The following is a 15,309-nucleotide window of genomic DNA, read 5'->3' as shown; positions in this document are numbered from 1 at the left end:
CTTGAATGCTTGAGAGCTTGAGTTAACTTGTGTTTTCTGATGTGCTGCCCCTATGCTTTTATACGTAGAAAACAACGGCATCATTGGTTGGAAGAATCCCTAGAAGATAGGGATCTTCTACTGGCCGTTGCCCATTATCCTCTCCAATCTCCAACAACTTCCGCATTCTTTAGTAACTCCTTGGACTCATTCTATTTACGTAACGACGTAGTATATCTTGGGCTTTGGGCTTGGATCTTAACCTATCTTCGCTTATCTGCCCGTCGATCGTCGCTGGTCCTTTGTCGCCAATACCTCGTCGTTGGTCTTGTGTCGCCTAGGCCTTGTCGTCTGTCGTCATACTCGACACGTTCGTTTGGCACGATGTTACCTGCGACATGACAATACTAGGATGACACGACATGATCAAACGTTAAAGCAGTTATGTCGTTAGTCCAAAAAGTGGGATAACAGTTTGCCCCCAATTGTGAATTTGCGGGGTCATACGGAGCAAAGGAAACAATTTAAATTCAAAAAATAAACTGTTCTAAAGCAATAAATACAAATCCGCGACATGCAATAAGTTTCTCACACAGTGATTTTCGAAAAATGTTTTCAGATCTAAAAACAAGAGAGAGAAAGGAAGAAAAAGGGAGGAAGAGAAATCGTTTTCGTTATGAGTTCATCCGAATTCAGGTAAATTCCGCTCGCTTTTTTCATTTTTGCTGTAGAATTTCATAGATACGAGTGTTAGATCTAAAGCAATTGCGGTTAAGGAGAAGGAGGGGACCAGATCTGGCCGGGTTAAATCGCTTAACCCGATTTATTCTACTGTTGAAAATTCGACGGCCTTTATTAATCTTGTTGGCTTACCGCCGTCGGCGGAGGTGAAGATTCCTGGCCAAGAAGAGGAAGCTCTTAACTGTCCTGAAGGGTATGTGGTTATGTACGAGTATCCGTTTACGATCGGTTTTAAGTTTCCCTTCACGCCTTTAGCTAGTTCGTTCATGGAGGTCTTTCACTTAAGCCCAGGTCAAATAATGCCTCAGATCTGGCGAATTTTCGCCGTGGTGCAAGGGGTCACCTCTGGCTGGCAAGTTCCGTTTGATTTGGCGGATCTTATGTATTCTTATGACCTGACGATGAAGGAACATTGTCGCTACACTTTGGTCACAAAAAAGGGAAAGAAGAACTTGGGTGTTGGTTTAGCTGTAAATGACAGAGGGTGGCAAATTCGTTTCGTCTATGTCGACAAAGATTCATTGGGGGAAGTAGGAAAATTTCTGGTCGACGGTTGGACGTCGGAAGGTAAATTTGGTTTGCTCTTTAACTTTTGTTGTTTTACTGAATGTTGCCTTACTTGGCTTTGTTTTGCAGTTGTCAAGTCGTCGCTGGCCGAGCTGAACGTGGACTCTCACGACAAGTACGTCAATTTTTTAAGCTATTCCCTCGAGGACAGATCGTTCAGTCGTGACGGTGGTTATCTAGAGGTTCAGGAGACGAGTCAGTCAGGTGACGTCGACGAGGAGGAGGAGGTAGAAGAAGATTCGAGTCAGTTAACTCGTCGACGAAAGAGGTTGTACTTGCTTGAGGAGGTAGTGGCAAATTCGTCGTCTACCGAAGAGGAAGCGGGTGATATGGCTGACACTTCAGGTATTTTATCGTTTGTTCGTTTTTGGTTTTCTCTTTAGTTTTGGGTGGTATTTGAATGGGGTTTTTGTTTCATTATGTTTTGGGTGAAGAGCATACTCTATCATCTAAGCCTGTGTCGAGGATGTCGCAAAGTAAGATACAGAAACGTGCGAGGAAGCGACTGAGGTCGTCTTCGACTTCTGGTGGGCAAGTTTTGACGATTGTCCCTCGGTATTCTAAGATAGGTGCGTCGCCTGAGACGCCCGTGATCATTGGGGTCGAAGGTCATCATCCCATCGCATCATCGTCGCCTCCTAAGCCGTTCAAGGCGCCGTCGACTGCTGTTATTCAGCGTAGTGTTCCTGCTGCGTCGGCCAAGAAGTGTCCTGCTGAGAAGGCTACCCTGTCGAGAACATAAATATCTTGTTGCCCCTGAACTTGTTGGGTGATGGTGATGCTGTCGTCGTTTGGCCTTACGCTGATCGTTTGATTTTGCCTTCGACGTTCCGTCGTTATCGCGACGCGGCACCGATGTCTGTTGCGTCGGACGCAGCTGAACTGAGCTTGCGTGTAAGTTATTTATTCTTATTCTTTTTATGTTTATCTTTTGGCTCGGCGTTCATTTATTTACGTTGCGATGCCTCTATATGCAGGCGTTCCAAGCCTCGATGGTTGCTCGTAAGTTCAACGCGCAGTTGTGCGATGAGTTAGCCGATGCAGGCAAGACGATAGCGGCGACCAAAAAAGCGTCGTCATCTTGGGAGTCTAAGGGGAGAAGAAGGCGACGGATTTGGCTGCTATCGTGAAGGCAAGGGATGGTGCGTTGAAGGCTAAGGATGAGCAAATTGCTAAGGTGTCGAAAGAAGTCAGAGAAGTGCGTGAAGAGTTGGCTTCAAAGGTGGCGGAGTTAGAGGGTTTGCAAGGTCTGTACGACGCGTTGCAGGAAGAAATCAAGGATGTGGAGGCGTTGGCTATATGGAGGACAAGAGCGCAAATGATGTATTCTTGCTTGATTGGGGAGACCAGCATCTGGCCATGTCAAAAGGAGGTGGATGATTTCATAGCTAATGGTGGTACCATGGCGGATTTGGCGGTGCCGGTGGTGGATGTGGACGAGTTGTCAAGGATGGCCGACACTGCCAGCACTGGCGCGACTGAGGTGGACGCTACTCCGTCGGTCGAAGTTGCCCCCATTCCGGAGCAGCAGGAGGAGGTTCCAGCTACGCAACAGGAGGTAGATGTCCCTATCGTCTCTCTCCAAGAGGAGACGTTGGAAAAGGTTACGACGGAGGTGGACGCTACTCCGTCGGTCGAAGTTGCCCCCATTCCGGAGCAGGAGGAGGAGGTTCCAGCTACGCAACAGGAGGTAGATGTCCCCATCGTCGCTCTCCAAGAGGAGACGTTGAAAAAGGTTACGACGGAGGTGGCAGTCGCTGCTGACGTTGTCGTGCCCCGGAGCAGGAGCAGGAACAGGAGATCTTGGCCTCTACCCAAGAAGAAGTCTAATAGTTGGTAGTTTGGATATTTTCTGTTTTTGTGTTATTTCTGGATGTTTTTACTCGTCGTTGATGGCGGCGACGGGGTGCTTTGGAAAATTTGTGTGTGTTTGTGTTGAACTATGTTTTGAAAGTCGTGGCCCTAGAGGTTGCGCAATTTGTGTTTCGAATTACAATCGTATGTGTTTTCCTTATGGATTTTGCGTTTTTCTGCTGTGTTTTGGACTTCTCGTTGTGCGTAGCATAATATGCGTTTACAAATAATAGATATTTGAACGATGGAACTATGCACATATAAAGTAGTACCTGTGTCGCTTGTTTACTTGCCGTTATTTGGGATCTGCCTTGTTTTAAGTATCGTTGCCTCTGCGTGGGAAAGTCACTATCCGTCGTGCAGTCTGCAAAAGGAAACATGGGTTGCTAGGAGGATTGGCCGTTGGGGGTGCCAACGGCCCTCCGATGCTTAAGTCAGTAATGGTTCTAAATGAAAACAAAGCGATAAAAAGTAAAAAACAAATAGAAGTGACAATACGACGACTGATAAAATTGGCCACGACGAGTGTTCAAAAATGATAAAGTTTGAGGTGGGTGGCGTTCCAGCTTCGGGGGACCGACTTGCCGTCTTTGGTGACGAGTCTGTATGCCCCTTTTCCGATGATTTTATCGATCAAGTACGGTCCCTCCCAAGCTGGTGCGAGTTTACCTGCGTTTAGGTCTTTCGTGTTTTGGAACACTTTGCGCAGCACCCAATCGCCTTCCTTGGACATTTTTACTTTGACGTTTTTGTTGAAACACTTTGCTGCGATCTGCTATTGTGAAGCCATCCTTATCAACGCTGCTTCCCTGAAGTCTTCTGTGTTGTCGAGGTTCTCACCTAGTTCCACGTCGTTTTGTTCTGGTGTCATGAGTCCATATCGTGCACTGGGCAATGTCACTTCAGGGGGCAGTACTGCTTCGCACCCGTGAAAAAGGAGTCTGCCCCGTCGCCGTCCTAGGCGTCGTCCTATTGGCCCACAGGATGGATGGCAGCTCTTCTTCCCATCGTCCTTTCTTGTCGTCTAGACGCTTTTTTAGTGATGTAATGATCGTCTTGTTGCTGGATTCCACCTGTCCGTTGGCTTGGGGGTATCTTGGCGTCGACGTCTTTAGCTCGATGTTCCACGTCCTGCAGAAAGCCCTGGTCTTGTCGCAGATGAACTGCGATCCGTTGTCGCATATGATTTCTGATGGTATTCCGAACCTGCATATTATGTTAGTCCATATAAACGAGTATACTTCTTTGTGCCTCACCTGTTGGAACGCACCTTCTTCTATCCACTTAGAGAAATAATCCGTTAGAGCTAACATAAAGACCTTCTATCCTGGGGCGACGGGTAGTTTACCGACGATGTCCATCCCCCATTTCATGAAAGGCCACGGTGTCAAAGTGGGGTGTAGAAACTCAGATGGTTTATGTGTCATACCTGCGTGTCTTTGGCACTTTTCGCACTTAGCTACGTACCTCATGGCGTCTTTGAGCATTGCTGGCCAATAGTATCCGTTCCTTTTGATCCTAGTTGATAAGCTTTGTCCGCCTTCTTGTCCGCCGCATTCTCCTTCGTGGTATTGCTTTAGTAATCCTTCCCATTCTGCTTTTTCTGCAAATCGCATCAACATTCCATTGGCTGATCGTTTAAACAACACGTCTTGCAAAATAACATATCGTGAAGCTTTGAAAAGTATCTATCTGGCTTCGAGCTTGTCATCGGGTAGGGTTTCGTGCGTTAGGTAATCGAGAATGGGTTTGGTCCAGCTATCTGTGTTTGTGGTTGATAGGACGAGGCTAGCATTTTGTGGGATGTCTTTTTCTATGGCGAGCGACAGCAGGTGTATTAATGGTATGGTCGAGAATGGTGATTTTCTTAGTGCGGATCCTAGGTTCACTAGTGGAAAAAACCCCTGTTGTAGCCCCCTTGTTGAGGGGGGCATACATAAGCGCGCCTCAATAGCTACTTAGTCAACGCGGGTCAAATATTTTACTAACAGGTTGAGGCGGGCTTTTGTGGTGTTCGCTTCTACAGAAGCTGTTGAAGGGGGCTTTCCTAGCCCGCCTCAATAGAAAGAAGCTGTTGAAGGGGGCTTTTAATTGCCCGCCTCAATAGGGTCTTTCTGTTGAAGGGGGCCTTCATTTGCCCGCCTCAATAGGCACACATTAAATTTAAATCAATTAAAACCACCGCCAAACAGATAAGCTAGATCTCGTCATACTTCACATCTCTTCCAACGCATACCTATCCTCACCGCGCGACTCCACCACCACCATAACCACCACCACCACCTTCCTCACCGCGCGGCTCCACCACCACCATCTGAAGGAGAGTTTCCCCACCGTCGTCTTTCCTACCTTCGCGCGACTCCATCTGTTTCACACAATCGATTTGTGAAGCTAGGTTAGTTTTTATTTGCAATTACTTGGGTAATAATCCTCTTTTTTCTCGTGCATTTTCCACTTCATTTCATTTTTGTTTGATTTCCCTTGTTCATCGACCTAATTGCCCCTGTTTTTTGTTTGAATTCCTGCTCGACCTAACTCCATCTGTTTTTTGTTTGAATTCCTGCTTGAATTTCATTTTTGTTTGAATTTCTCGTGCTAGGTTAGTTTTCTGTTTTGGATTACATGGCTTTTGGTGAAATGCCATTTGATTTAATGTCTGGCTTTTGGCATTGGACAGACTACTAAAGAGACTTAATTACCCAGGAGCGACTGAATTTGGGGTGGATTTGTCTCAGGCCAACATCTCAATTCAACTTGATGTTGGGAAGGGAGGAAATAGTGGCTCAAATGCTATAGCACCCGTTGTAGAGGTAGGTTATGAGGTTCTCTGATACTTTCTTTTGTTTATAAGGTAGCACCTTTCTTTTGTTTATCACTATTCTCTGATACTTAGAGCTGACTGAATGTCTGCCAGATTGCCTTGATATTATGCTAAAATGACATCTACGAGGTTACTTGTATATGACTTGGTGGTAATAAACCTGGCCTTCACTGGATTATTTACTTCAAGATTTATTATTGGACCTGTATTGTACTTGAAAAAAGGTAGTCAGAGTTTGAGGATATCGCTAGATTGATCTGATTTTAGCTGAATGAATATGAAGTAAACCGAATTAACCCGAACAGAACCCAATCCAAGTGAATACGTTGCCTTTTTTCTGCTACCCCGTTAGTGTTTCAAAGTGTAGTCTCCCAATTCCGCTAACCTAATGTGCAAATGGGTTTATTTACACTGAATGCGGGTTTCGTAACTAATTTAAAACCTAAACATGAGCATCGCTGGGATCTATTGATTGAGTACTGGAGGATGGTTTTTACTGATATTTTATCTTTGGATAAGATTGCATCATTAGAGAACAAAGATCTTATGCCAAGCTAGTTTATACTTAAATCGATTTTAGTTTATTCCTGTGAAATCTTATGTGAAGCTAATAAATGTTAATGTTGACACATATTCCTGTTTTGTTTGGTTTTAAAATTGAGATGAGGTCTTACCATTTTTCTGATGTATAGTTCTTGTGTCAAAATTAAGAATTTGTGGCTTGATTTATCTAATTCTGTGTAAAACCTTGTGTTATTAGAAATGAGTCGTCGTTGGATGTACGGTGACCATACTACGGTGGAATACTTGAGTGGGGTTGAGGAGTTCCTTAGATGTGCTTTAGCACACCAACGGAATACGAAAGCCGCAAAGATCTATTGTCCTTGCCGTGATTGTAACAATGTAAGGCGGTTAGCTGATATTGATGAAATTGAGGATCATTTATTTCGTCGTGGGTTTAAGCAAGATTACCATGTCTGGTTTTGGCATGGTGAGAAAATACTTGATCGTCCAAGTTCTAGTGTGAATGAATTTGATGTTCTGGCAGAGAGTGATGAGAGTGATGAGAGTGATTCTGATATTTCTGAGAATAATGAGATAGATGATGATGAGCAAGAAGATAATGAAATAAATGAAATGATGGATGCGGTGAAAGATCACTTGAATGGACGACCTCACATACTCGAGCAGGTATTAAAGGCTGCTGAGACGCCTTTGTACCCTGGGTGTACAAAATTCAAATTGTTAGAATGTGTGGCATCACTTTCCAACTTGAAAGCGGAGAGTGGTTGGACCAAAGAAAGTTTCACGAAATTATTGAAACGACTAGGTCTTTGGTTTCCCGATGGCAATGACATTCCCACCTCTGCCTATTATGCCAACAAATTGACGAATCCCTTAGGCTTAGAGGCCGTCAAGATAGATGCTTGCCCAAATGATTGTATTCTTTACAGAAAAGAGTATGAAAATTTGGATAAGTGTCCAACGTGTTCTATGTCGCGTTACAAGCGTAAAGGGGCCAATTCAGCTAAGAGGGGACCGCCCGCCAAGGTATTGTGGTATCTTCCGATCATACCTAGGTTTGAGCGCTTGTTCTCCGTAAAGAAGAATGCTAAGTATCTGAGGTGGCATGCGGAAGGGAGGAAGAAAGATGAATTCCTTAGACATCCGGCTGATTCTCCTCAATGGAGAACTATTGATAAGAAGTATCCTGAATTTGGCAAGGAGGTTAGAAATCTGAGACTTGCTCTATGTACAGATGGGATGAATCCATACGGCTCTCTGAGTAGTCAGCATAGCACTTGGCCGGTTCTTCTTGCAATTTACAATCTTCCTCCATGGTTGTGTATGAAACGCAAGTATATCATGTTGTCACTCCTCATCTCAGGGCCTAAGCAGCCAGGACATGATATAGATGTGTATCTCGCTCCACTCATAGATGATTTGAAATTGTTGTGGAATGAAGGTGTTCCAATGTTCGATGCTCACACCAACTCAAACTTTACATTGCGGGCAATGGTTTTCTGTATCATAAATGATTTTCCGGCCTATGGAAACTTTTCTGGGTACAAAACTAAAGGAGAACAAGCATGCCCTATATGTGAAGAGGACATGAAGCCCACACGGTTGGATCATTTCAAGAAAAATATCTACCCAGATTTCAGGAAGCACCTTAGTCGATATCATCCTTATCGTAAGAAGAAGAAGGAATTCAATGGGTTCACCGAGGAAGGAGTAGCTCGTACACCTTTGACAGGATCACAAGTTTATGAACGTATCAAAAATGTTGAAACCAAATACGGTAAGTGCTTCAAGTCCAAGTCTAAAAAGGGTGTTTTATGGAAGAAAGTGTCTCCATTATGGGATCTTCCCTACTGGAAAGATTTGTCGGTTAGGCATTGTCTCGATGTAATGCACATTGAGAAAAATGTGTGCGATGCTATCATCGGGACTTTGCTAAACATACCAGGAAAGACCAAGGACAATGAGAATGTGCGGAAAGATATGAAAAAGAAGAATATTCGACCAGATTTGTGGCCTGTTAAAAAAAAGGATGGTACAAAGACCTTTCTGCCTCCAGCGTGTTACACAATGTCGAGAAAGGAGAAGAAGAAGTTTTGTGAGTGCTTACATGGCATTAAGGTTCCCTCGGGATATTCGTCGAATGTTAAGCGCCTAGTGTCTCTCTCGGACCTTAGGTTGATTGGTATGAAGTCTCATGATTGTCATGCACTGATTAATGTATTTTTGCCAATTGCACTTCGTGGGATATTGCCGAAACACGTGAGACATGTTATAACAAACTTTGTTTGTTTTTCAATTCCATATGTGCTAAGGTGATTGATCCGGAGACTTTGGATGCTTTGCACAATGATGTTGTTGAAACTCTATGTCGATTTGAAATGTATTTTCCGCCTTCTTTCTTTGATATAATGGTGCATTTGATTGTCCATTTAGTTCGCGAAGTCAAGTTATGTGGTCCGGTGTTCTTAAGATGGATGTATCCTTTTGAGAGATTTTTTAAGACTTTAAAGGACAAAGCAAGGAATCCGGCTAATCCAGAGGGTAGTATCATTCGGGGAGTCCTTAAAGAAGAGATTTCTGGATATCTAGCTGAGTTTTTGTCAAGCCTTGAACCAATAGGACTTCCAAAATCTCGACATGTTGGTAGGCTCGCAGGGGAGGGAGTAATTGGTAAAAATGTGATATCTCCTCCATCGGAGAGGAAGAAGAAGGCACATCTTTGTGTGTTGCAGCATCTTACAGAGGTTCATCCTTATTTAGAAAAGCATCTGCTTGAATTGCAACATTGTAATCCTAAGTTGAAGGAAAGAGCGTTGATGCGGGAACATAATCGCACATTTATTGAATGGTTTAAGAAGGAAGTTGGAAAGAAACAAGACCATGATGTTTCTGATACGATCAAGTGGTTATCTCGAGGTCCTCGACTATGTGTTCGATCTTTTGAAGGATATGATATCAATGGGTTCACATTCTACACTAGAAGGCAAGATGAAAAGAGTGTAGTGCAAAATAGTGGAGTAAAGGTTGTTGCATCATCTAGGGTCTATGCAAGCGCTAAGGATAAAAGGCCGGTTGATTCAACACAATCATATTATGGTGTTATCGAAGAAATATGGGAGCTTGATTATACCTATTTTGTGATCCCTCTTTTTCGGTGTCAGTGGGCTAATAACCAAAATGGTGTGAAGCAAGATGAAATTTTCCCGGGTTTAACCTTGGTGAACTTTGATCGACTAAGTGACAGTGACGAGCCATTCATTCTAGCATCACTAGCTAAGCAAGTTTTTTATGTGGTTGACAATATTGATCCTAGATGGCGTGTTGTTGCCCAAGGAAAAAGACATATTTTGGGTATTGATGATGTTGTAGATGAAGATGAGTATGATGAGTATGATGACACACCTCCGTTACCAATGGTTGTTCAACCATTGCCAGAAGAGGAGGATGCAAATAATACTAATCATATGCGTACAGATCATACGGAAGGAATATGGGTTACGAATCGTAATTGAAACATACATGTGTAAGTTCGGGCTTCACTTCTAATGCATTGTTGAAGTTTTTGACTTTGTTCTTTCTATTCATATCTGAAAGCCTGTGCGCCTTGGAATTTTTGTTATCTTGACTACTTAAATTTGAATAGTGAAGGATACTTGTGGATATTAATTCATATTCTTTTTCTAAAAATTCAACCCCAATCAATTGCCACTTGTATTGTGAAGAGGAATTGCAGTGATAGTCTCCTACTTTATCCCTCCTATTTAAGTTACTGAGAGTCTGATACTTCTAATAACTTGACTAACTTTATCTGGTTTTTTCACACAGGTGTAAACTTGGTGAATGTCGTATCCTCTTATGTGAGCCAGGTTCCAAGCACAGGTTGCAGAAATTGCAGTTGAATTTTCCTAGGTTAGTTTTCAGTACATTTTGTCTAATAATATCAATTACCTGTTCTTGTTTGCATGGCTTTGTGATTGGTAACTTAGTTTCTGATGTTTGCTTTCTGGTGGTTGATGATGGATAAGTACATAAAAACCGTTTTGAAGATGACTTTGTTTACAATTGCCAATTGGAAACATCTTGTCACTCTTTGTAGGTAAAGAAGAGTGAAAATCGTGTGTTGTATCAGCTGTATTAAGCTATAATAAGCTTCTTTGACCTGGAGGAGGGATGTTCTTTCTAGCCAAAAAGCATTGTAAAACTCGTTGGTTGTATATTTGAAGTTTCTCAAAGTGTGTGTTTGAATTTTATATTCATCAAGTTTCATAGTTTCTGATATGGAATAGCAGCTCTTACAAGAAGCAGACAGTAATTTGATACTTTGCTTACAGTATGGTGTAATTTACATGTTTGAAGGTGAAGATTTGAACTCCAGAATCATCAAATTAGACCAGGAATAGAAATCTGAGTGATGTCTAGAAACTGTCCTGTTCCTGAAGTTTCAAAACTTACAAAATTTGTAACTTGTGTCATCCATAACCAGAAAAGCAGCATGAAGCTGTAAAATGTCAGAAAAACAATACACCCTGAATCTGAACTTATAAATAACATTTTTGTCATCCTTAACTAGAAGGCTAGAAGCTGTTAAATCTCAGGAAAGCAATTCAGAAGCTGTTACAAACCGTTTTCTGTGTAGATTATTATCATAGCGAATTGTGTAAAATTGTTGTTATGCTGTTTCGGCTGTATCCCTAGACCTGGTTATATATAAAAAATTAAAGAGGCTGATCAGTTCTTTCCAATGCAACTGAAATTCATCAAAATAAACAGAGATTCTTTGGCCAATTGCACTAATCAACTCAGTGAAGTACTGTTTTAGCTTCTCAGTGCACTGATCAGTTCTGTTCTGTGCACTGATCTGCACTGCCCAGATCAGAACTGTGCAGATCAGTGCACAGAACTGGTCAGCTCTGATCAGTTCTGTGCACTGATCTGCACAGCTCAGATCAGAACTGTGCAGATCAGTGCACAGAACTGGTCAGTTCTGATCAGTTATGTGCATTGATCTGCACAGTTCTGATCTGAACTGTGCAGATCAGTGCGTAGAACTGGTCAGTTCTGATCAGTTATGTGCACTGATCTGCACAGCTCAGATCAGAACTGTGCAGATCAGTGCACAGAACTGGTCAGTTCTGATCAGTTCTGTGCATTGATCTGCACAGCTCAGATCAGAACTGTGCAGATCAGTGCACAGAACTGGTCAGTTCTGATCAGTTCTGTGCACTGATCTGCACAACTCAGATCAGTTCTGTGCATATAGTGCACAGTTCTGTTTTATTATAACTGAAAACTGAGTATTGCTCTCTTTTCTAAGTATTGCTCTCTTTTCTAAGTATTGCTCCCTTTACTAAGTATTGCTCTCTTTTCTTTGTTGCAGGACCGTAGCTACCATGGATGATCATCGTGATAATGAAATACAGGGAATTGATGGAGCTAGTCATCCTACGGGGGAATCACAAGGTACCAACACTAGTAAAAAGACCAAATTCCGTGGTCCGTCAAAAGGAGTTCAAGCCAAAAAGCCTATGCATCTTCAGTATAATCAATATGGAATCCCCGATGGAGAATGGTCAGGAGAATACGGGAAGCAAGTTGGGTCTTGTGCTGCTAGAATTAACATTAATGTGAAAGAATATTCAACGTTAGATGAACACACAAAGAAGGGGTTTTGGGAGGAGACCAAGGTAAACATTGAATAAAAACTTGATTTGTATTCTCCTAGATTATCTATTTGTGTAGCATACGTTTCTAACAATCTCTTATCCATAAATTAACAGCTTCTGTTCCACATTATTGATGATCCGGCTAAAAGGAGAGAAAAATATTTTCATATGTGTGTGGCGAAACGCTTTGGAGCTTTCAAGTCCAGGTTAACGCGGCGTTGGATAACTAAGAAAGAAAAAATGCCGAAACATCAGACAAATGACATGCCTTGGGACATCTACCATCAAATCACAGAGGATGATTGGAAAACATTTGTGATGGAACGAAACAAGCCGGAGATGTTGGTAATAATGAATTTACTTTGCTAGATATTTTTTTATATAATTATATGATTAGTTTGTTGTTGCCATCTTTAAATGTTCGACATGTTCTTTATGTGTTTTTTGACAGGTTCGTAGAGAAAAAGCAAGTAAAAGTGCATTACAAAACAAGCACCCACATCGCACAGGCCAAAAGGGTTATGTTAGAAAGAGACCAGAGTGGATAAATGATGGGCGACTACCGCCAGAGGCAGCTTTAACCCTCTCAAGTGGCTCCTCCTCAGTGACCTCATCACTCACCACAGCGCCAGATAGATTTAAGAAGTTTAGATCAGTAGAGTGGATCTTGGCTCATCAAGTTAAAAACAAAGAGGGAAAGTGGGAAGTTGACCCGAATGATAAAGAAGCCGTAAATATTGCTAAGATGGCTGTAAGTGCATATGAAATTTTACGTTCTATATCCTTTTCTTTCCTAATTCCTAGTTCTATTGCTAAGATTGCTTCTCCTTTCCATCATGTATACCATCTAATTTTTACTTTCCTAATTCTTATAGTTGGAGTACATAAAAGAAGAGGGAAAAGGAAATATTTCATTCACCCAGGGAGAAGATGCCCTCACCAAGGCTATGGGAAAAAAGGATCACCGTGGGCGTGTCAAGGCAACAGGTGGAGTTAATGTCGGTTACAAAGTTGCTTTCGGTCCAATAGACCGAAGTAGTAGATGTGTCCATATTGAACCATCACCGGAGGCTATCGAATCAATCAGAGCTTCGGTGAGAAGGGAGTTTGAAGATCAATTAGAGAAAAAGGTGGCGGAGGCCCTCCAAAACCAACTAGCCACATTGAAAGCAACCGGTCAACTAAACACCCTCTCTACCCCCGCACTTGATTCTGCTCTTGTAAGTGATGAGTTTGATGTTAACCGTGCACTCGTAACCTGTTGTCCGAGTTCATCGCAGCAACCACGCGAGCTGAAGGTATATATTCTCTATAGTGCATACACTCAAAACACCCCTAGCTAGGTTTTTAATACTGTACTTTGTAGTGATTTCTGAAATTTTGTAAATTTATTTGTGAAGGCCATAACTCCATGTCGTCTTGCCCTTGAGGATAAAGTTTTGGGTAACAAAGTGATAGTGGCAGATGGTATGGCGTACCCATTGGATGGTTCGTTGCACCAACACTTTAGATCGATGAAGCCTAGTCATTATAAGGTCCAAGTTGATTGTATTTACGACGGACATGATGATGACACTCTTCCGGTACCTACTGGAGATGGATTCAATAACTTAGGCAGGGCTCTTGCTAGTTTTGTGCAATGGCCAATTCACTTGGTGATTTTCGAAGAAGACGAGGTACAAATTTTTTATTATTAATTGTCATTCATTGCGTTATGCATCTTTTTATTTATTATTGCTATTTGCCTACCTCTGTTTAGGATTCTACTCCACGCCCAACAAAGAAGTCCAGGAGTCAAATTTGTGAAGAGGTGGTTGGTAGCTCCAAAGAGAAGAAAAACGAATTAATTGTCAAAGAGAAGACAACAGAATTAGTTGTCAAAGATAAGACAACAACATTAGCGGCCAAAGAGAAGGCAACACTTGATTTAGGGTCCAAAGAGAAGACAACACTGAAGTTAACGGCCAAGGTAAACCGTATGCTTCCCTCTCCCCTGTGCTTCAACACTGAAATTTTCATGCTAGCTTAACATTATTAATTGTTACAGGAAAATTCATGCTCAAATAAGTTGGAGTCGAAATCGAAGTCTAAGAACTCTAAGAAATCCAAAGAGATGGTAGGTAGTTGTGATCGTAAAACTGAAGAATCGGCGGCCAAAAGTAAGAAGCAAACTTTGGCAGACGACACAATTCAAGGTCTTGGCCCATCATGCAATTATTTGAAGTTTATCATCACTACGGCGCCCGGTGATGTATATAAAAATACTTCAATCTCAATGCCCGCTTCGGTTTGGCATTATGACGAAGATCGACAAACTTATGTACATGAGGTTGACGTTGAAGAGTTCCTTAGAGGGGCCTGTCTCAACATTTCAGTGATCCAAGTCTATATGATGTAAACTTTTCCGTCGACCTTTTTATTTTTGGTTTTGTCAACTATAATAGTTTTTAAAATTTTTGCATTATACATTTACTTTGTAGGTGTTTACTCCACGAGCACACCTTTGCATTTGACAACTCTCAGATTGGGTTTGTTTGTCCCGAGGCGATGTCAAACTCTAGATGCAAGGCCAACCCTCATGCTGTATCAATGTATTTGAAAGTAGTTTTCGATGCTGAAATTGAAAAGGAGAAGAAGGGTGATTCTAACATTACCAAGTGGTTTTTGATCCCATACCATCAAGAGTAAGTGTTAGAGATTGACCGATATTTGGTAAATAGCTATGTTATTGTTATTTTCATGCGTAAGGTTGCAATAACATTTATATATGATGCAGAAATCATTGGATTTTGTACGTGTTAGACCTACGTAGAGGTTGTGCATATATTTTCGACTCTGCGAAAGGTTCCAAACAAGAAAATAATGCATGGGGAATCTTGTGTTTGTAAGTTACTTTCATTTCTTTTTAAGTTATTTCTTTTCATGCCGAATCAGATTCATGAAGTTTTACTCAACTTCCAGGGCATACCAAGTGTACAAGTTTAATAATGGAATTTGTCCGAATAGAACGACTACGCAGGGGTTGAAAGGCTACCCTATAAAGGTATCATGCTTACTAATTAGCTTTACTTTTTTTGGGTAACTACTTGGATATATAATTTATGATTTGTTTCCAAATCAGTGTGCTCAACAAGTCGGCGCCCGCGAGTGTGGCTATTA

General features: G+C 42.0%; 1 protein-coding gene across 1 annotated transcript; it reads left to right on the top strand.

The window, feature by feature from the left end:
- The first annotated feature begins 5,359 nt into the window (after positions 1–5,359).
- On the top strand, positions 5,360–13,147 carry LOC130471799 (uncharacterized). The gene is made up of 6 exons (XM_056842105.1): positions 5,360–5,536; positions 5,819–5,951; positions 10,313–10,396; positions 11,865–12,171; positions 12,265–12,495; positions 12,602–13,147. The coding sequence occupies exons 4-6, from the start codon at positions 11,878–11,880 to the stop codon at positions 13,145–13,147; spliced, it is 1,071 nt and encodes a 356-aa protein (XP_056698083.1). The 5' UTR covers positions 5,360–5,536; positions 5,819–5,951; positions 10,313–10,396; positions 11,865–11,877.
- The last annotated feature ends 2,162 nt before the right edge of the window (positions 13,148–15,309 follow it).

Source organism: Spinacia oleracea, chromosome 4 (assembly GCF_020520425.1).
Source record: "Spinacia oleracea cultivar Varoflay chromosome 4, BTI_SOV_V1, whole genome shotgun sequence".
Taxonomy (NCBI): Eukaryota; Viridiplantae; Streptophyta; class Magnoliopsida; order Caryophyllales; family Amaranthaceae; genus Spinacia; species Spinacia oleracea.
Note: the sequence above shows the minus strand (reverse complement) of the source record. Positions and strands in the feature narration are given on the sequence as shown.

What these genes read in the sequence shown, in the direction of transcription:
- LOC130471799 (XM_056842105.1), top strand. Translation starts at nt 11,878, where the DNA reads ATGGATGATCATCGTGATAATGAAATACAGGGAATTGATGGAGCTAGT. An exon ending in GGTTTTGGGAGGAGACCAAG is followed by an intron (nt 12,172 to 12,264) that starts GTAAACATTGAA and finishes ATAAATTAACAG; the next exon opens with CTTCTGTTCCACATTATTGA. An exon ending in GAAACAAGCCGGAGATGTTG is followed by an intron (nt 12,496 to 12,601) that starts GTAATAATGAAT and finishes GTTTTTTGACAG; the next exon opens with GTTCGTAGAGAAAAAGCAAG.